The 20,987-nt window shown below is 43.7% G+C and overlaps 1 protein-coding gene across 3 annotated transcripts in view; it reads right to left on the bottom strand.

Moving 5' to 3' along the window:
• TMEM196 (transmembrane protein 196) overlaps positions 1–20,987 on the bottom strand; it is a 463,985-nt gene that overhangs the window by 180,774 nt on the left and 262,224 nt on the right. For 2 of the 3 annotated variants that reach the window (XM_069648478.1, XM_069648477.1), the window contains exon 4: positions 5,172–5,306. The exons of the other annotated variant lie outside the window; for it this stretch is intronic. In XM_069648478.1, the coding sequence (XP_069504579.1) occupies positions 5,172–5,306 (135 nt within the window). The remainder of the gene's footprint in view (positions 1–5,171; positions 5,307–20,987) is intronic. 3 annotated transcript variants of the gene reach the window in all.

The following is a 20,987-nucleotide window of genomic DNA, read 5'->3' as shown; positions in this document are numbered from 1 at the left end:
GGCAAAAGTTTTCCCTATTTCCAATAAAACATGGACATATTAGAAAACCATTGCACCATGGCAAGTGCAGTTTGGCATGTTATAAACACCAGACCAAAACGTAGCTGTACATCAGTATCCTGATCATATGTTATATGGATGTCTGATGCAGAGGGATATGTTTCTTTGTGTTCTAGGCCTGAATGGCAAAGGCTAGTCCAACATTTGCTGCCACGAACATTGAGTTTCTCCTGTTTGGGCTGGAACAATCATATCATCCTGCGTAGTCCTGACTGTAAATCATGGTGCATCACAGTATTACTCTTTTTTCTTTTAGGGGTGGCTGGATTGTGTACCTCTCATTAGAAATTGAGCACAAAACTTAAATGACATGATATGATAGCTTATTTATAACGCTCTTAATACCCAGAGGTTTCTAAGCACGGACCCGGGGATCGAACCTGTGTTGCTCTGTGTCTTCGAGCACGTTGCCGCTGAGCTATCCTCCGGAGACATTCATATTGCCATTATGTTCTTGTTCCCATTTACATTCCTTCACCTAAATATGAGTAGGAGCAACAGAGAGGCCAATAATCCATCTCCACCTGCTTCTTTCGAGGCCCCCACTAAGAAGGCAACCCACTTCTGATAAAACCCTTCAGGTCTCCAGACTTGCAGTCACCGATTTGTCCTGTTTCAGTTCATACACTATACCTGTGGCAATTCAATACATATATTAAATTAAGCTCCGCTCCATGACCAAACATCCCTAAGACTTAACTTTAACTTTCAGACCGCAAATGGCTAACATTGAAGAATATGCGCCTGAACTCCACTAACTCCAATATTCAAATGTTTGGTCAGCACAATCCTCATTCTCTTCCATTTCCCTGGCTGGCCTTAATATCCCACCAAAAGTGATCCATTAATAAACCCGGTCATTATACTGTATAAGGACATACACCTCACTCCCCAAATACATAAAGTCGCCCATAAAGCTGACTTTTAGCTCTGCCTACACTGCAAGATCATGACATACTGAGGCGATCCGAAAGATTCAACTACAAGGGTTCTAGACTTATCCAATCTCGAGGATTGCAACCTCATCGACTTGGGCCTGACTAAATTACAAATACACTAACTAAAGTTCATGTTGAATTATGCATCCAGACAGGTATCAGAGCTCAGCATGCAAGACCCCTTATCATTGACCTGTTATTCACTTCTGTGGCTACTGTTCGAGCCCAAATTGCACTTCAAACGTATTTGGCTGACCCACAAATGTGTACAGAAAAAGGGCCCCACATTTCTAAGAAAACCCGTGACCCAGTAAATCCCAAGCATGCCTCACAGATCAGCAGGGTAGCACCTCCTCGAAATTCCTAAAATCAACAAGTTCAGACAGGCAGACATAATGTTTGCAACCAGGGCACCAAAGCTGTGGAATGACTAGCCCAAAACCCTCTTAGATTCAAATGGGCCTTACTGTGATACCATCTGCTTAAGCATACATGGTTCACCCCTTAATTTAGATGTGCTGTTCTTTGACTATATTGCATTTTTATAACGTTGTGTGTACTATTTGTATGTTTTCCAACAGGCATTTACTGCACTACCTTGACCTCTTTGCTTGTTTACTGGTCTTTCCTCAGCCCCTAGTCTTGCAATTGTTATACTTCCTTATTTCTTGTATATTCGCTGTAGTATTCAAATAGGATCCTTTTGACTTGTTGTGAACTTCGATTGTTTGAACAACATTTGTACACCCTGGTGATGTAAATCACTGCATGTTGTACTTTGGCGCAAACACTCCATACAGTCAACAAAAGTACATTTTGTAACTCAGGCCCTGTGTGTCAAAGAAACCCCAAAAAGTGATGGGTGGAAGCTTTTGAATTAATCTGAACCACTGGCATTGCTCTGGGCAACCTTCCACACCACCGTTTTTTAGCCTGTCTGCGCCATTGCAAAAGGGGTCCAGCCATATGCAACTCAGTCAGGCACTGTCACCATTGGGAGCAGCCCTGCCCGAACTCTTAGGCCAGGTCCCCTCTGCACAGAAACATAAGCAACCCCAGACATGTTTTGGCCTTTCCCCTTCTGTAATGGATTGGCAGGCTGAAAAATTATGGTCTGGGGGGTTGCCCAGAGCTGTGCGCATGGTTATGATTTATTAAAAACCTTCCAGCCATCAACTTTTGGTTTTGCCTAGAGACCCAAGCTACTTCTCAACGATGAGGCGCAACAAGGCTAAACAATGTCTGGGGAATGCTTGTGGTGTCGTGCAGAAGGGATGTGACCTAGCAGTTTGGGCTGAACTGCCCCTTTTGGGTTGGGTCCGGGCCTGATCACATATGGTCTTTCCCCTTCTTTAATGGCTTGGCAGGCTGAACAATGGTGGTCCGGAGGGTTGCCCAGAGCTGAGCCTGTGATTATTATTTATTAAAAACCGTCCAGCCATCAACTTTTGGTTTTGCCTGTGTGTCAAAGAGACTTAAATACCCAGTCACGTTTGCTATGAGCAATGAAATCGTTCCTACCCCCACATGTTTTCTCACAAACTCTTTCAATGGTACCTAGTGGCATGTGTTTGGCAAAAGGTGTAGTATATTGAGAATTTATACACAGATTAGGTTAATATCCTTCGTGAAATGTACCACTTGAACAGTGCATTAAATTGTCATCCAGACCCAAATTATATCCGAGAAGTGGTCCATGCAAGCCTGAAGGTCCAGCCCTTCAAGCATTGAACTACTGACCAGCAGACCAGCAGGCAATTGCCTTTAAGCAAAGCAGGCGTCTACCCTTATCCCTACATTCACAAAACCGTCTTGAGCAAAAGATGATTCTGCTAGGAGTCCTTACTTTAAATGCCTTTCCTCTTAACCTCTGACATGACCTGAACCAGGGCTCTTTCTAAAAATACATTAAACCCATGGGCATCAAATATCAGAAGCCTTGCACTGATGAAGGGCAATTTTCCATTTGTACATGGGTAATTGTTGTTCTGGTGCAAATATGTATTTTTCAATGCATTTTGTAACCAGTATGTTTTCCCAGCTGCAAATATTATGCATGATTGACATCACACGTCTAAGGTTTATTTGAAAGCGCCATTGATATTCAAACAACTGTGGAATTCATTTGGTTTAAAACTCTCCCAGCACTGGTCAGCCCCACAGATTTTTATTCACACGACTTGAGACTGCTCTTGGTGTAAACATGTACATTATTAAGTGCGCTCACTTTCTCATTACACATCATCCCTGTCAGGGAAGATGTAGTGGGTTTCAGAATTTGTGGAGTCAGCAAGGACCTTTCCTGTAGCAGATTTCGGCCCTGTGACCCGCGCTTATGCCTGATCCCACGATGGTGGGTTTAATCATGGCCTGCATAATTAGAAAATCCTCACGGGCGTCTGCAGTGCTATGCCATGGACCCGCGTGTGGGAATGCAAAGTTTGGATAATACAGCATAACATTTTCACAAATGCAATTCTTAACAAATCTACTGTGACCAGCCGAAAAAGGTGCTGAAATCGTGCAAAATCCATTGATGGAGCATGCAACGGTTATCATGCAGACTGTCTTAAGTCAAAATAATAAGGTGATTACTGCAAGGTTCCTTCGCCACTTGATTCCTGTTTAATAGACCATATCAGTGTTAAATATAAAGAAAATGAGCTTACAATTAAGTGTTTCATTTTACACAATTGTCTTTTGAAAAGCTATTCAAAGTGCATTTTAAAACGTATAACCATGCACACATACAATGCATGTATACGTATGTGCCCCGAGGGCTACGGGAGTGTGGCACATAATACGAATTAAGTAATAACAACCAAACATTACATGGGTACAAGCGTGTCCGTGTTACTCTCTTATACTCGTATTAGGCAAAACCAGTGATTAGCATGGTTTTGAATTCCATGTTTGATGTCTATGTCCAAATATCTTCCATGGAATATATATTTAACATTCAGCAGAACCCCTTCTAAAGTTGACATTTTTCAACACAATCAAAATATGAAATTCACGAAAAATGTTATCTGGAGCGAAATGGAAGATGCTTGTTTACATTTTTAGGAGGTTCTAGCTTCTAATTGAGGATTTACTTAAATTGTATTTTATTGTTTGCTTGTTAGGCGCTTATACAATAAGAAAATGTTTTTTCAAAGCACCTACAGGGCAACGGAGGGAGCAGGAGTGGGAAATACATTAAAATACATTCAAATGACAATATATAAGAGCCGTGGGGGGAAGAGGACAGCAGGACGAACCTACTGTGCCTTGTGAATATTCAGAACGTGCAAGTGCAGCAAGGACAAAGGCAAGGGGTCAGTGCTGTGGAGTCTGAGCGCATGGGTGAGCCACAAATCAAGTGCTAGGAATGTTGATTGCTACACAGACTGTAGCCGCGAGGGGTATAAGTGCGAGCCACCAGGGCAGACAGTGTAAGTGCAAGCGCAGATAGACAGGTGCTGGGCCGATTGGGGTCGGGAGGTCAGGGCCCTGAGGATGCATAAGGGCCCAGGGTACCAATTGCAGCAACTGTGGGATTAGCAGGGGAGAGAAGAAGGGAAGGAGGAGGTAAAGAGGAGAGTCTTAAAGAGCTTCCGGAATTTAAAAAGATCCTGCTCAAGGCGCAGAGGGACAGGGAGGCTGTTCCATAGGAGGGAGCGAGCTGAGGAAAGCGAACAACCACCTGCTCTCTGTTTAGCAAAACGCTTTAAACACAGAGCCAGGGGAGCATAGTGGTCTAGACGGGGGAGTATTGAGTAAGATAAAGTTGAAGATAGTGTGGTCCCCGGGCTCAGCCCGCCTTGTGGATGATGCAGAGGGATTTGAATTTAATCCGTGCAGCAACCGGGAGCCAGTGAAGACTTTTTAAAATAACCCCACCCAAAAATTAAAAACTTTCTAGCCCTCATTTCCATCAATGTGGCATGTTAGTCTACACAGATAACATTAACTAGCTAGACACAGTTATTTTCCTACATAGTACAGTATCTCTTAAAAGTTAATCTGGGGTCCTTGGGATGCAATGATGTGGCATGCCTGGCGCACAGTGAGATGAAATGGCATGAGGTTAAGTCATGTTTGTTCGCTGGCCCATGCTGTTTAATTTGAAATGGCCGGTTTTAATTTTGGTTCTAAACCTCCATTCAAAATAAACACATTTGTACCCTTTACCTCTGAGCTTTGCCCTGGATTTCTTTCCGGTGCACAACCCCTTTCCTTGGTGTTGTACGCAGTCCAACTGGTGCTTTCAGCAAGATGTATTTCCATGAGTCTACTGTGGTCCAAACTTTCTTTGAACCCTTCAGCCTGCAGTCAATCGGTTGGGTTTGGTAAGCAATGCCTCTGTCAGGACAGAAGCAAAGAATACACATTCCTGGTCAGGGTAGTAAGCATTTATGGCCAATGAAGCATTGACAGAAAGTTTATTTAGGAAAGAAGAATGGTTTTATTTTTTGAGTATCAAAAATGGTTTGCTGTAAACTATATAAATTGAAATTCCTTAAATAATATGAGCAAACGTTTTTAAATGACAAAACAAAATGATGACATGCCCAATGGGAGGAGTTGTCATATGTCAACAGAGTATCTTAGTACAAAATTGTCAAATCCTCCCAATAAAGAAAATTATAAAAAGCAGACCACTAACCATGGCTATAAAACAGCGTTACTAATGCTATTAGTACCCCGGGTTACCAAAGCGGTAACACAGGGAGTTAAAAAAAAGGATTTTCATTCAAAGAATGGGATGTCACCCCCCCTGTTCTTTGAATGAAAATCCTGTGCAAAGATGGCTGGCATGGTTGTGGAAGGAGGGGCTCTGTGCGGAGCCCTTCTTCTATTTCCATGGCAGCCGGAAATGCAGAATGAAGGGAAGCTGTTGCAACAATCAGGTAAATCAAGCTGGGCAGAGGGGTTGAACAGATTTAAAAAAAGGGAAATGAGGGTGAAGACAAGATAGCGGTCCAGGGTGAGGGAGGTAGACTGCATGGTCTGTGGAAAGGGGGCTTAAATCAGCAGTTTCATCCTGCGATCTGCAGAACCTAATTGGTATCTCCCCCTGCCCCGGGTGCTAATGTTTCATAACGCATTTCCAAAGCATGTTTGCACATATGCATTGTTGGAAACAAGTAATATTGAAAAGATATACTTTCTTTGCTTGTGAAAGATGACGTGGACTTGTCCAAGTGCTTGCAGTGTATAAGACGAATTGGATCATAACGAGATTTGAGAAATTGTTCATTAAATTATGGTATTTGTCATGAGTACAGTTACCACACCTAGTAATTTTTGGCACACCAGTGGTACAACTTTACCACTCACTGCAAAAGTGGAAAAAGAGGAGTGCACATGCAATAAATATGAAAGATAGCATGTGTTGAATGTACCATATGTGGTCTTTACAAATAGAGGTTACAGGACATGTAATGGGGCTCTTTTTTATGACAAACAGGAAACTAAGCCCCTTCAGAATTCAGTGCACTATCCCACCAACCAGCAATAAGGGCAGCTTCAGACATGGACCCCAAATTCGGACAGATGTACACAATCAAATTCACAGACCACTTCCTGCAGATTCTGGTAAAGGAGGTGTCAAAGGAATGATATCATATGTCATTTATAACGCACCGGTACACAAGTGTTTCTAGGCGCGACACGACAATGAAGGGGAGACAAGGGAGGACAAAACAAACAATCTTACTAGACCTTGTATCATTACAATCGTGCAAGTGCAGGGGGAAGGGAGATGAGAAGTGCCAGGGGGCGGGAAAGGGTCTGCATAGTTAGAGAGTGCAATGTCATAGCTAAAGTTTCTAAGTAAGTGCAAGGAGGTAGGGGACTGTAGGGTTACAGATACAGTCCCTAGTGCACAGTAGGCCTGGAGGCAGTGCATGGGGCTACTGGTTGTGAAGGAGCCTGGTCCCATTAAGTTCAGATGGAGGCCAGGTACCAGTTAGTGCAGCATACAAGAACATCAGCAGTGGAGAGAGTGATAGAGAAAGCAGAAGCGAAAAAGAAAGGTCTTGAGTTGCTTCCGGGACCTGAGGTTGTCCTGCTCAAGTTTGAGAGAGGCAGGAGGCTGTTCCAGAGGGAGGCACCAGTGAGGAGAAACATCCCCCCCTTCTCTCGGCTTGGAGAAGCGTCAGACCCGAAGAGAGTTTGAGGTGGAAGAGCGGAGGGCTCCAGAAGGAAAGTGTTTAGGAAGAGAGAGTTGGATGTAGTGTGGGCCCGGCCCCAGAAAGCCTTGTGGATAATGCAGAGGGTCTTGAACCTAATCCTTGCAGCCACCAAGAGTCAGTGGAGAGATTTCAGGGCTGGAGGGATATGATCACTGGGCTTGAGGCCAATGACAAGCCTTGCAGTCCTGTTCTGGATTGGTTGCAGCGGGCGAATAGTAGAGTCTGGCAGATATAGAAAGAGGTTGTTGCAGCAGTACAGCCAAGAGAGAAGCAGAGCTCTCAAGACGGTGAGCTTCTGGGGGAAAGTAAGAAAAGTAAGAATACCTCTGAAGAGGTGCAGCTGGTAGTGGGACTTCTTAGAGACCTCTCTGATGCTAGGAGAGAAGGAGAGGGTGGAGTCGAAGATGACAACAAGGGTTTTTGCCTTGAAGGAAGGTGCAGTAGAGGACCCAGGGGGGCAGCCATAGTGAAAGGGGGAAAGCAGGAGCAGGGGTCCCAATGAGATGGATCTCAGTCTTACTGGAATTCAGGCAGAGATCATTAGAGGCACACCATTCCTGAATCACGGATAGACAATCAGGAATGAGCGAGAGAGAAGAGGAGGCTGAGGGTAGCTTGAAGGCAGTGGAGTAACTTTGCTGAAAATGTTGGGGGGGACATGGCATATAAAGAAAAGGTGCCCAGCCAAATTAATGGGGACAAAATAGTGTGCCATGAAAGTTGGGGGGGGGACAAACACCCCCGCCCCCCCTCTAAAATTACGCTCATGCCTGAATGATAGCTGAGTATAATCCGCATAACGCTGAAATTTAGGAGGGAAGGTAGAGATGAGATGGTCAAGAGCTGCCAAGTAAGGGTTACAGAGCCAGGGTGATAGGTTAGAGCCCTGGGGAACACCACATGAGGAGAGAGAGGTGATGGAGAGAAAGGAGCCCATTTGGACCTAGGAGGGTCCATCAGAGAGGAAGGAAGTCAACCAGGCTAGGGTCTGATCCATGATAGCAAGGGTTCTTCAGGAACCTAATTGTATGAACTGAGCTTGGAGATGTGTGGCACTGATGGATGATATGTGTCTGGGTCATTGCATTTTCAAACCTACCTGCCAGCTACGTAGATACAGAAATGGTGATGTTATCTAACACATTGAGTCTGGGGCATTGGCAGCTGATGATTTCTTTTTCAGTAGAATGTCCTAAATATTCATTCAGAGTTTGCATGAGCGGCCATATGTAGTGAGGGGTCTGAACCAAATTAATGGGATTTTTGGGGATATCCCTACATGACATTTAAACAATGATGAGTTAAAAATGGTACATTCTTACAGTGGACTTTCTGCAGAAAATGTTGTAAAACAGCACACAATTTTGAATCCAGTCAGTTTAATACAGCAACGCATGACACAATTCAAGAGATGCAAGGTCGCATACCTTACTTAGAAGCATACATGTCCCCATTGCCATGTTAAACAAATTCATGGTGCTGTTGCCCTGAAAATGTGTCCTCATTATCATTTTAAAATATTTAAATAACACAGGTGCCCACAATATCTGACATCATTGCCCTGCTAAAACACTTTCATAACACTGGTCCCCACAGTAGTTGTCATCATTGCAAATGTAAAACAATGTAATGATGCTGGGTGCCAAGATATATATCAGCATTGCGGATGGAAATACACGGGGACAGCTTGTGTCATCATTGCTATTGTAAAAAATGTCCATGAAATTGTGCAACAGTATATGTTAACATTGCCACTGGAAAACACGTTCATGATGCAGTGTGCCCACAGTGTTTGTCACCATAGCCAGTTTAAAACACTTTCATTTTGTTGAGGCCCCCGGTATATGTAATCATTGCACCTGTAGAACACGCTCTTCTTGATGCAGGTGTCCACAGAGTATGCCAGCAGTATTGCTGTAATCCCCAGGATGTATTCCCACCACCACCTCCACATCCCTCCAAATGCACCTGCTCGACCAGCTAGCCTGAGAACAGTATACCAACACCAGCTCACCATCAGAATGTCTTCACGCAGAAAGCAAGGCACGAAGAGGTGATCTGATTTTGCCCCTTTCCCATAAAGATAGCCCCTCTGAGGTTTTCACCAGCAAGTATGTGCAGGAGCACCTTCTCAGTGCATGGTGCATGCAGCATCTAAGCAACAGTGTCCACTGGGATAGGCAATGCTGAAGAAGCAAAACACCACCAGCCGTGCATGGGTCATTGGACTGGGGTACTGCACACAAATGGGACACCGGGTATTCCGCACCAATGCCACTTCCACAGCTCGACCCTGTAATCTATTATGGATGAGCTGCAACTGGTCCATGTGGTAACTACCGAACATTGGTGCCAGACAACCAACTCTGAAGGGAACAATGGCAAAGGACATACCATATTTGAAGCTAGTACATCAACATTCAATGCATATAGTGTGTGAATATATATGCACAACCCATCAACCTGTGTATATGCTGACATGCAAATGTCCCTTTGCCATGTGGATATAACCTTTTCCATTTCCAATCAACAAGCACACTTGAATAAGCAAATTGTCCACTATCAAAATTGTATCAATATCTGTTCAAGTAAAAGGTATTCACTGCACCACAATGCAAAGTAGACTCATATGATCATACCCCATACAATGTCATCACGCACCTCAGCTGTACATGACATGTTGTCTGCCCACTTCTGTTTACAATACATACATGTATCACAAAAAGGAATTACAAGGACTTAATAAGGGCTATCCCTGTAGGATACTGTACATTGTACACCCTCATCAGCTGAGTAAAGGTAATCACTGCGTGTTCTATGATGCACAAGTGTCGGGACATCTGCGAAGGGTAATGTGGTGGAGGAGGAGGATGAGGACAATGAAGGTCTGAGAATATTGTTGCTGGCACTAGTGCAACAACGGTTGACTCCATGGCCTCTAGTGTTACTACCATCATTGTCAGAGCCACTGAAACCAGCACTATGATTACCACCATCATCATCACTACCTCTTGCTATAGCAGTGAAATGATCCAGCCAAGATGCAGGTTCAGATGTTCATTACCACAAAAGAAGAAGAGGGATTTCAGGGTATGACCAGCCACCAGTAAACCTCCTTCTGGTTCAATGTTCAGCCAAGCAAAAAACGGATGCTAGTAATACTGTGCTTGCACTACTTTGGCCATGGGAATTCACCACAGATGGATGGCCCAAGCGATATCAAACCCTGCTGTGCACAAATGGGCAGTAGGAAGTCATGGTAGATCCTACTAACTATCAACATTTGAACATCCATGGAGATCAGGAGGGTAATGATGTGTGTGATGTGTTTAATTCAATGTTACATTTACGCCCGTACCAGTATTTCTATTAAGCCATTGTTGTACAGTGCCCCACTGCTTATAGAGGCTAGGCACAAACTGAATCAATACCCAATATAAATAATTACATACAATCAAAGCTGCACACCTCCATGGTATTAAATATGAAAGATCTTAGAGAATGGGTAAATGCAATATAGTTCTCTTTAAAACTTCAAAAATCAATTCTGCCGAGAGTGATGAAACACTGAGTGATGAAAAAGAAGCACTCACTCCCCTGTTTATAGGGCGACCGAGTCAAGGGAGATTGGGGTTGTCCCACCACCTCAAGATATGTGTACCTGAGAATGGACGAGGAGGGATCCCACTGGCTCACTATTCCAACAGAGACACTGTAACTTGGCCTCAAGAGAAACTCTGTGCGGTTATGCACCTATCACATCCATTCCCCATAAAGCACTATGAGGGAGCATACCGGGACAAGAACTAGAATAAAGAAAAATCAGTTTCACAATTGTAGAACCATGTCCACCAGTGCTCATAACGTAGGAGATACTATAACTGGCACGATTTACTGTGAAACAAAACAGTGATGCCATCGCAATGAGTGACATTCCAGGTTGGCACTGCAGGCCGCAGAGGACTTTGAAAACTTACGGCCAAGCATGTGGACCAATTAGAACAATATCAGAGTAGCCAATACCAAGGCACAACTAATAACACTTTATGAAGAGGAAATGAATGTATCAGAAAGGCTAACCAATCCCAGGGGAGAAAACACAGAAGTCACAGTAGACCAATCAGAGTGAGGCTGAAAACAAACAACAAAGCCTTATGGGTATACAAATGGCTGCAATGGTTCATTCTGTATCTTGACCCGATGTTCCTACATATGCTTCCTTGAAACCAGGGTAGGAGTGTCAGTCTGCAGTAGCTTGGAGGAAAGCTGAACAACTGATAAGCCCTGGAACCCCTGGAGGGGGAAGACTGTCCTGGAGGGCACACAAGCTTTGGAGAATCGGAAAGCCAGAGCAAGGGCTTTCCACAAGTCACCCCTAGAGAAGGACTGGGACCCATGGAAGGAAGGCAAGACAGTTTTGGCTGCTTGAAAAGGACCCTACATGAGGGGCGGAGAAACACCCATTGAAGCCAAGGTCTGAAGGGCAGGGGGGCGTCGAACTTCCTGAAGCCAATGTCCAGAAGGGAATTGTCATGAATCCTGCAGCCAATATCCTAGAGGGGCCTGTTACAAATCCTTAAATTCAAGGTCTAGGAGGGGCCTGTTGTTAATCCTGAAACCCATGATCCAGGAAGAATCTGTTTGAATCCTGGTATCAAATGTCCAGGAGGGACCTGAAATGAATCCTGAGACACAATGTTTTTTTAATTATTATAGTATTTATTGAGCACATACCTAGCTTGTCAGATCTAATTTCCTCTTCTGAGATCGGGTCATCTAACCCTCCTGCACCATGAAGGTAGCAATATTTCTCCTTGGGCTGAAACAGAATGAGCCACCAGCCTAATGGGCAGACCCTGGAATAATAGCACTCGATTGGTACGGTGCATAGTCTGTTATAATGTGTTCTTAAGCAGGGGTTCCCCTTGCATTCATATTGATAGTGAATGTTCATTTGGCGTGATGAGGAACTCTGCAACAACCTGTAAAACCAAACACTCAGCCAGGGTGCATCTTCCCAGGTTTAGAGGATCCCACACATTTCTGACTCATTGCAGCATCCTAAACATGGAATTAATATATTGCTGCATCGAGTGTGAGCATTATCCTCAATTCGCTGTCTTCTCCAATGCTTCAGAAACTGGAAATGTCCACTAATGGGCATGTTGTACGTGCTTTTTGATCCAGTGAAGTGCGGATGCTCAAGGAGACTCATTGAAGACAGCTATCTTGCTATGCACTCTCCAGCAACACCAGAATGCACATTGTTTGCATGGGCATTTCCAGACCAGTCACATCCTTATAACTCGGACTAAGATCCCCTGTACACAAGGTTTACATTCCAAGCAAGTGATTGTTTTGGAGTTGCTTGGACAGGGACCACTAAGATTTGCTAGCATTTGTCATTTTGAACATGAAAGAAAAGTGATCCGTTCAGGTAAGAGAAATTTAATTGAAATCAAGGAATGTGTCTCCAACACAGAAAATCAAATCTAGGGTATGTCCACCTATATACGTCTGTCTAAATCTGTTGGACCATATGTATGTCTACTAAGAAACACACACGATTTTGTGAAGAAATAGAGACAGAGCCAACTGCTCTGAGGTTTATATCACTCAAAATTGTACATTTTGTCTTCTATAGGAAGTTCAAATGCCATATATTTCCAGGTGGAAATGTGCAACCTGAAACCTTTGGCATATAAACAAGTGAACATTAAATTGGATTTCAAGAGAATAGTTTCATGGGAATGGCAGAAGCTTAAATTTAGTTCCCTTTAGCGGTAATATTTCAATATAGACAAAAAGTGAAAACAATCACTTCCACCCCTCGGCAATTGAAGTCTATGTGGTTTGCGGTCTTGATCTTAAAATTGCCTTTCTCATAACCTTTTTTCCTATTGCTGCAGCTTGTGTAAAGCCGAACACGAATGAAAAAACTTCCTATCCCCTTCTGACCTTGTTGCACTTTTCAACTTTGCACTCTTAATTTGACTCTGCTTTACTGGCCGCAAACAAAATCTTATTTTTCGAAATGCTCACTTTCTCTATCCCATCATCCTTGTTGTCTTTATCAACTTCTTCACAATATTTTCTCTCCTAAAGCATCTGATACATCTGCTTTCTTGTCTCTTTCCTATCTAAATTTGCTAATTATATTACATCTAAAGTAGAACATCTCTGCTCAACCTTTTCTTCTACTGTAACCCCCCTCTTCTTCTTCTCCTGTTTTACCTTCTCTTAGGACAATTTTTCTAAATTCTTACTAAGGGCTTCATAAAACCACGCATATGAGGCATTACATAAGCTCCACTCTTACTATAAGGCTGTACCACCTGAGAATGTGGTAGCATGGAAAGAACAGTCACGCTTATCTTAGGAAGGAGAGAGGGCTGTAGCTTGGTATGATATGGTATGATAGGTTATTTATAACACGCTTAATACTCAGAGGTTTCTAAGCCGGACCAGGGGATCGAACCTGTGTTGCTTCATGTTGTCTTGCTTCCAAGATGACCGCGTTGCACCTTAGCTATCATCCTGAGTGCAAAGAAATTGTAGCATACATATGGTCCAAAGAAACACTGAAACAATATGCATTGTAAAAGAAATTGGTTTATTTAAACACAAGTAGGCCCAGATAAATCTTGGGGAAATAAGTTCTATAACATATCATATAACACAATTATGAAATCCAACTCAATACTTAAGGGATACAACCCAAAGTATAACCTTATTAAGAATAGCAATCAACAGTTCAAGGTGAGTCAAACCCATTACACATTCAGAATGCAATCAACTATTCTTGGGAAGCAAAACCAGGTTAGATATACCTTTAGAATACAGTCAGTAATTCAAGGGTAGTAGACCCTGTCAGTCATGCAGTGACACTCAGTTAAGACATCACTTAATAAACCAACCCTGTTACAAGTATACTCCTTGCAACATTACATTTTAGAACTCAGTACATAGTTAGTAAAACAACACATATACTTTCTGGACGGGCCTTAAGCTACTCAATAACAAGTATTAACATACAATAACTATTTATGAATGCACTCAGAAATTCAAGGAAAGTAAAACTCAATTATACTTTAAGAAAGACCCAAGGTATTTCAAGGAAAGTAATGGACCTTATGACTATTTTGGAAATGCTCTAAGCAGATTATGGGGAGGCACAACCCAGTGTTACAAGTTTAGAAGAGCAGCAGCTGTTCAAGGTAAGTAAGGAACCATATACTTTTAAGAGGGGCTTCAAGCAACTCAAAGGTAAGTATTAACTCAAGGACTGTTTTAGGTCTGTATAAAGCAGACCAGGGAACGTAACACCCTATGACACACTTTAAGACAAACACAATGTTATTACATTTGGTAACTTTTACACTTATTCAGTTGAGCAATGATAAAACAGTACCAACACTGATTCTATTTCAGATGGGGGAACACCATTCCAAGTAAGTAAAGCAACTTATATACTTTTTAGAGGACACACTGCAACTCAGAGGTAAGTATAACTTAGCAACACTTTGTAACTTCTTCTTTCACAGCGATACAGTTACCACACTAATTATTTCAGCAAGTAAATGTATTTAACGTGTTATACTTTTCAAGACAGGAACCTTTTCTTATCCAGTCCTTCCCTAGTCTAATGCATGAATTATCTGAGAGGCAGAAGAGGGACCCTAGCGGTCTAGCTGCCAGCTTTAGGCAGGTTGAGATAGGGGTCAGTTTTAGGAAAGTCAAAGTTCCATAGGAGATCTTCTTAAACCAGTAGGTATTCACTTTCAGAGTTAGTTAATGAAGATAATTGCAATGATGCCACCAATTTCATTTTATTGGTGATTGCAACAACATTGTATAGTTTGAAGGCACCAAAGCTGTGATTGAAGAAGTGCATCTAAAATAGAGCTTGCTCTAAATGACATGAAAGAGCATGAAATAACTATTTTTTGGTTTCATCATTTTTCTTCGGTTGCGCGCTTGATCCCTGGTATACTACCCTCTCAGGCTCTATGTAATTCCCTGTCCGAATTTTTCATCGATAAAATTGACTTTATTCGCTCCGGTATCTTTAAGGATAGGGGTCAGGCAGTCCGTGCCCACAGTCCATAGCCTGAGCAGCCTGCACCTCGTCTATGAACGACTTTTCATGTCTTATCTTCTGTGGATATACTTACAGTTAATCTTCTAAAGTCCTCCGCGCCATGTGATCCTGTGCCTCTAATGGTGATTAAGGAAATTATGTCCTCTTTTCTCCCCTGGCTTACTCGGTCATGCCAGATTGGTGTTATTCCGGTTGAACTAAAGCAGGCTACTGTGATACCCCTCCTAAAGAAACCCTCACTGGATCCTTCTGTTCTGGCTAATTATCATCCAATCTCTCTCCTCCCCTTCCTGATGAAACACTTGGACTCTTTGGTTACCCTGCTTCTCTCCTCCTTTTTGGAAACCTCATCTTTTTTCGTTCCCTTCCAGTCAGGTTTCCAGCCGGGACGTGGAACCGAGAGCATCCTAGTGTCTGTCCTTGATGATCTAGCCATGTTGGCTGACCAAGGCAGAGTAGGAGCAGTGTTTAATACCATCAACCTCCCTATTCTCCTATCCCACCTGGCACTGGAAGGTCTCTCTGGTCCAGTCCTGGCATGGTTCTCCTCTTTCCTGAAAGAAAGGGTCAATCACTCCTTCTTTCTCCTTTTCTCTCTTCTCTTTGCTCATTTTCATGTGGTGTACCTCAAGGCCTTGTCCCCAACCTTGTTCAATGTCTATGTGCGCCCGCTGTTGGATCTTATCCGCTCTCACGGGTTTGGTTGCTATTCGTATGCTGGCGACACCCAGATCCTCATCCGCTTAGATCTCGGCAGAGTAGGGTTGTCGTCAAGCTTGTACGCATGCTTGGAAGATGTGAAAAAGTGGATGGATATCAACTGGCTAAAACTCAATGGGGACAAGACTGAGATTCTGGTGGTGTGTTCCCCCTCTGCGTCTAGTTCCTCCTTTCTCTCTAGTTGGCCTTCTACACTTGGTTGAGCTCCAGATCCAGTGATGGAGGTAAAAAACCTGGGAGTTGTTTTTTCTGCATCCCTCTCTATGTCCTCACAGATTGGTGAGTGTGTAAGAACAGTCACTTTATACTGAGAACTCTACGTAAGGTACTGCCCGTCCTCCCCGCACACTTCTTTCGGCCTCTAGTATTAGCTTCACTTGTGAATAGTTGTATTGACTATTGCAACTCCCTTTACCTGGCCCAGCTGTGGGGTCAAATCCATTGACTCCAACTGCTACGGAATATGGCCGCTCAGGTCACTACTTCGACTCCATATGGGGCCCACATCAGTCCAGCAATGCCCATTTGATAGGTATCCCTACATTTTGCTATGCTAGAATAGGCAGCCATGCTTTCTCAGTTACTGATGGCACCCTGTGGAATGGTCTACCACAAGGTCTTAAGTGCATTGAAAACCATCTAGCCTTCAGATGCATTTTGAAAACCCTACTCTACTAGGCTTTGTTTCTGTGCATCTCCCCGTGTCAAGATGCCACTGGAGAATGTGCATGTTACAAGTGATCATAACATAACATATCAGAAATGATTTCAGGTCTCATGTAGGCAAATTATATAAATGTTTAGCTCTTTCAGTTTGATAGTGTGCCCTTTCACACATTTGGGGTCAAAATATTTGGAGACTGTCCCCTGTCTCCGAAGGCAGTCACTTATCTGCTCTTTTCCAACAAGTTTGCCCATTCTCCATCCAATTCACAATAAGAGTGTAAGATGGTGCTTGAGAATGTGCTTTACGTGACATTCTCGCTGCCATTGACAGCTGCTTACCTGGAAATACAGGAAGTATGTGCCCAAATGATCTATCAATTGGTCCATCCATGCCTACCCCAATAGTGTGACACACTCAGGGCTACCTGGGGTGAGGAGGGCATGTGACTTCAAGTACCTGCTTTTGGATGGTTCCACTGGTGCAGTGTACACAGAGACTAGAGATCCTTGAGCAGGATGTGAGGATGGGAACTGAAGACTACTTGTGCTATGTGTCTAGGACCAGAGACAGCAAGGTGTGTCCTACTGTGAGGACCCTGTAAACAATCTTAATCTCCCCTCAGCTGGAGGATGTTCTGAAGAGGGCTTACTGAAAGCTGCATAGACTCAATTGTTTGTGTTTATGTACTGCCATAGATCATAAGGAGCAAGCCTTACATGGTAAGCCCTGCTGCACTAGTGCCTTCGATGGGTTGCCCCTCAAAGTGCCTTCCTTCCTGACCACTGCAGTCCATACCTGGAGCAAGTAAAGTAGTAATTGTCCGACACTGTTCTACTCAAAACATACCAAGGGACATCTGTGACCACCCTCTGTAAGGGAAGTCCTATCCCAGATGTCTGAGTCTCCTTGTCTTCTCGAGCCATCTGCTGGGGACCAACCTATGTCTTCTCCATGTGTTGAATTACAATCTCTTCAGCACCACTACCTCTACGTACATATATGTGTCAGCCTCTCCCTGTTGAGTTCCCTCTCCCAACTGCAAAGATGATTAGGCCATTGACCAAAAAATATTCAAGTGTATTCAGAGCTAGAAAGAAATTCCTCTTGAATTATGTTCACTACAACCTCGTAGTCCATCACAGAAATGCCACTAGTGCCTTCCATCACCACTGACAGAATTATTCTCTGCATAATTTCTATGCAGGCTCCGCTTCCTCTACCTCTTCATCCATCATCTCTTCCTCCCATGGTACTTGCAATTCAAAACCCACCTTTGCCAGCACTGCCTCCTCTGCCCCCACTTCCACCTCCTCCATTTGTAACAGTGGCAGCATTTCCATTGTCAGTACTGCCTCCACTGTTTACGCATAAGCCTCCTTCCACTATTGAATAGGGGAACAATCCATTGAATGCCCTTCCTTCTCTCCAAATCCTGAACCACCCTCTAAAAGCTTTCAAGCGTCAGGAAACCCTTTCTATCGCTTATGTGACTGACACCTACCCTATAAAGCTGAGCGCAAGCAAACCATTTTCCATTAAAACATGAACGTCATTTACTTCCAATAATTGAACCTTTTTTTCCTCCTCTTCCTCTCCCACCTCCCAACACAAATCCCTGCCTGTTATCATTATTTCTTTTTTTTTCTAGAAATGACCAGCACTAGACAAATGATGGAGTGACTAGGACAAACAAATGGATTTACATGGAGTTTATAAAATCACAAAGAAAGATGGCCAAAGCAAGGAGTATCCTGTTCATACTCAAATAGAAAGGTTTTTTTGGGTTGTCAAAATGTACCTTGAGCGTTAAGTCAATGTCAGTGAAAGAATGCCTAGTAAGGCAAACTGCCAAATGGAATGAACAATATAAAAGGAAAACAAGAACGTGCACACCTTGTAGGGGTGACACAAAGGGTAAAATGATCAGAGGACGAAAGACAAAACCTTATTTTTTTATACATTTTTGGGAGGCACATTATGCATACAAATTGAAAGGGGCATGCATGATAAACACACAGACGAAAGGGGACACATAAGGATGAAAACTAATACACTGGAAAAATAAGGGAAAACATAGTTCAACACAACACATAAAAAACACAGGTCAAGGGCCTGCCCCGTACACTACAGTTTTAGAGCCGACACAACTCACAAAAAGTATTGGAGAGTTAGTGGGTCTTTTTATAGGACCTCCAACCCTCCCAGGGAAAACTGTATCCTGCCAGGAGATTCAGTGACTCTGATTGGATGGCCAAATAGATCCTGACCTACCGAACTTGCCAGTAAGTTAATTGCTGACTTGGGCTGATGGCGAGTCCTGCTCTATCTCCTGATACCACCAATTCCTGAGTGCAGAATTTGTTGTGGGATTTTAATGCTTTGTTATGGTATGTTATGGTTTTAGGATTTGTACTGCACACTGCTGTCATTTGCATGGACTTGATGAGCTCTGGTGGACCTCAGAGAGAGTGGGTTGCTTTGGTTAGTTGGGAAGGGAGGGAAAGAGGTTGCAGATCAAAAGTACACTGAGTTCTCTTCATGCTTGCAAGGTTTCTAGATGAGAGGTTTAGGAGGCATTGAAGGCTTTGTGCCCAGAGAGGCATGCTTATAGTATGGGCATGTGTTGGCCAGAGGGGAATACGTTGGCTGTAGTTAGAGGTGCATGTTTGTGATGTTCAATGTTTGGGAGAGTTATTTTTAAAGCAGTTTTTGAGTGGCTGGTGTGACGATTCACAAGGTGCTGCCACGTCTCCAAATGGGGGGAGCCTTTTTCCATTGGGCTACCCAATAGTCCCCCCCAGTGGTGGTTTAATGCAGGACAACCTTAATGGGAGGGACTACCCCTCTGGGGATAAGGACGATCACCTCGGGTACAGCCCAATGAATGTTGTCCAAAGCCACTTCATTGAGAACAAGCCTATGTATTGTTGTAACATAGGGTCTAAGACCAAAAGTACTAGGACGAGGAAGAACACAGGAGACATGAAAATCACTAACTGTGATAACACGGTAAAAGGTGACCCCAAGGATGCATGAAGATTAAGCCGACAACAAAGAAGAAGGACATGTGTAATCTGCATGGGAAGAACTGGATACAAAGTATAAAAATAAACAAAGGACTGTTTGATCAGAGAAGCCTGGCTGCAGAGCCGAATACAGCCCTAACGAGAAGCACTGTGGTAGCAGGAGCAGCGGTAACCAGTTCTGTTGGGGAAAGCAGCCAAACCATGAAGTCTCCAGCAAGGGAGATTCTAATGCCGACTGACAGCTGTGGAAAAGCAGAGAGTGTCAAGAGGATGGCAAGAAAGTTTGCCTCCTGCCGAGTGAAGGCAGACTGCATCCCGAAGCCAGGAAGATGCCGCGAAACGTGCACAGGAGAGAAGCACATGGAGCTGGAGAAGTCTGCCCTAATATCAGGATGTCCCGGCAAGGTACTCAAGCCCCTGAAAGGTAAGGGGAGTTATATGAAATCCAGAAGGGACACATAGGCTATGGAGGCTTTTCCCCAGCTGAGTATTAGCAAGGACGTTAATGGGCATAACGAAAGAAGGGTCTGGGACCCCAGCAGTGAGAGGCTAGCATCAGAGGCTATCATCCAACTGCAGTGATTACGAGGAAACCACTGACCACCTGAGAAAAGTTTGGGACCCCAAGAGTTAGAAAAAAAGCATCAGAGGAAATCTTCCTCAGCACAGTGCTAATGAGGAAACCACAAGGACAATAATGGGCATAATGAAAGGAGGGTATGGGACCCCAGCAGTTAGAGGCTAGCAGCAGAGGCTATCTTCCTCAGTGCAGTGGTAGTGAGGAAACCTCTGACCACCAGAGAAGGGTCTGGGACCCCAAGCGTGAGAAGGTGAACATTAGAGGAAATCTTCCTTGGCACAGCGGTAACAATGGAACCACTGACCACCAGAGAAGGGTCTGGGAGCCCAACAATAAGTGGAAAAGCATAACAGGAAATGTTTCTCTTCTCAGATTGAATGAGGAAACCACTGGCAAACAGAGAATGGTCTGGGACCTCACAAGTGAAAATGAAGGCATCAGAGGAAATTTTCCTCAGCACAGTGGTAGTGAGGAAACCGTTGGCCTCCCATAGAAGGGTTTGGAACTCCAACAGTGAAAAAGAACTATATCACACAATACCAGGAGAAAAGAGTAATTCTCCTAGTATCAGACACAGAGCTGTGATACAGACTCCAAGGGAAGGGAGTGATTCCCCCTGGCCATATTGTGAATTGAACCAAGTAACACCAGGAGAAGAGAGTGATTCTCCTGCTGCATTACCAGAACTCGTGTTGAAGATGGCAGCGGAAGGGAGT

This window comes from Ambystoma mexicanum, chromosome 2q, assembly GCF_040938575.1.
Source record: "Ambystoma mexicanum isolate Mex_15411 chromosome 2q, UKY_AmexF1_1, whole genome shotgun sequence".
Taxonomy (NCBI): Eukaryota; Metazoa; Chordata; class Amphibia; order Caudata; family Ambystomatidae; genus Ambystoma; species Ambystoma mexicanum.
The sequence above is the reverse complement of the archived record's forward strand: the minus strand, read 5'-3'. Positions and strand labels throughout refer to the sequence as shown.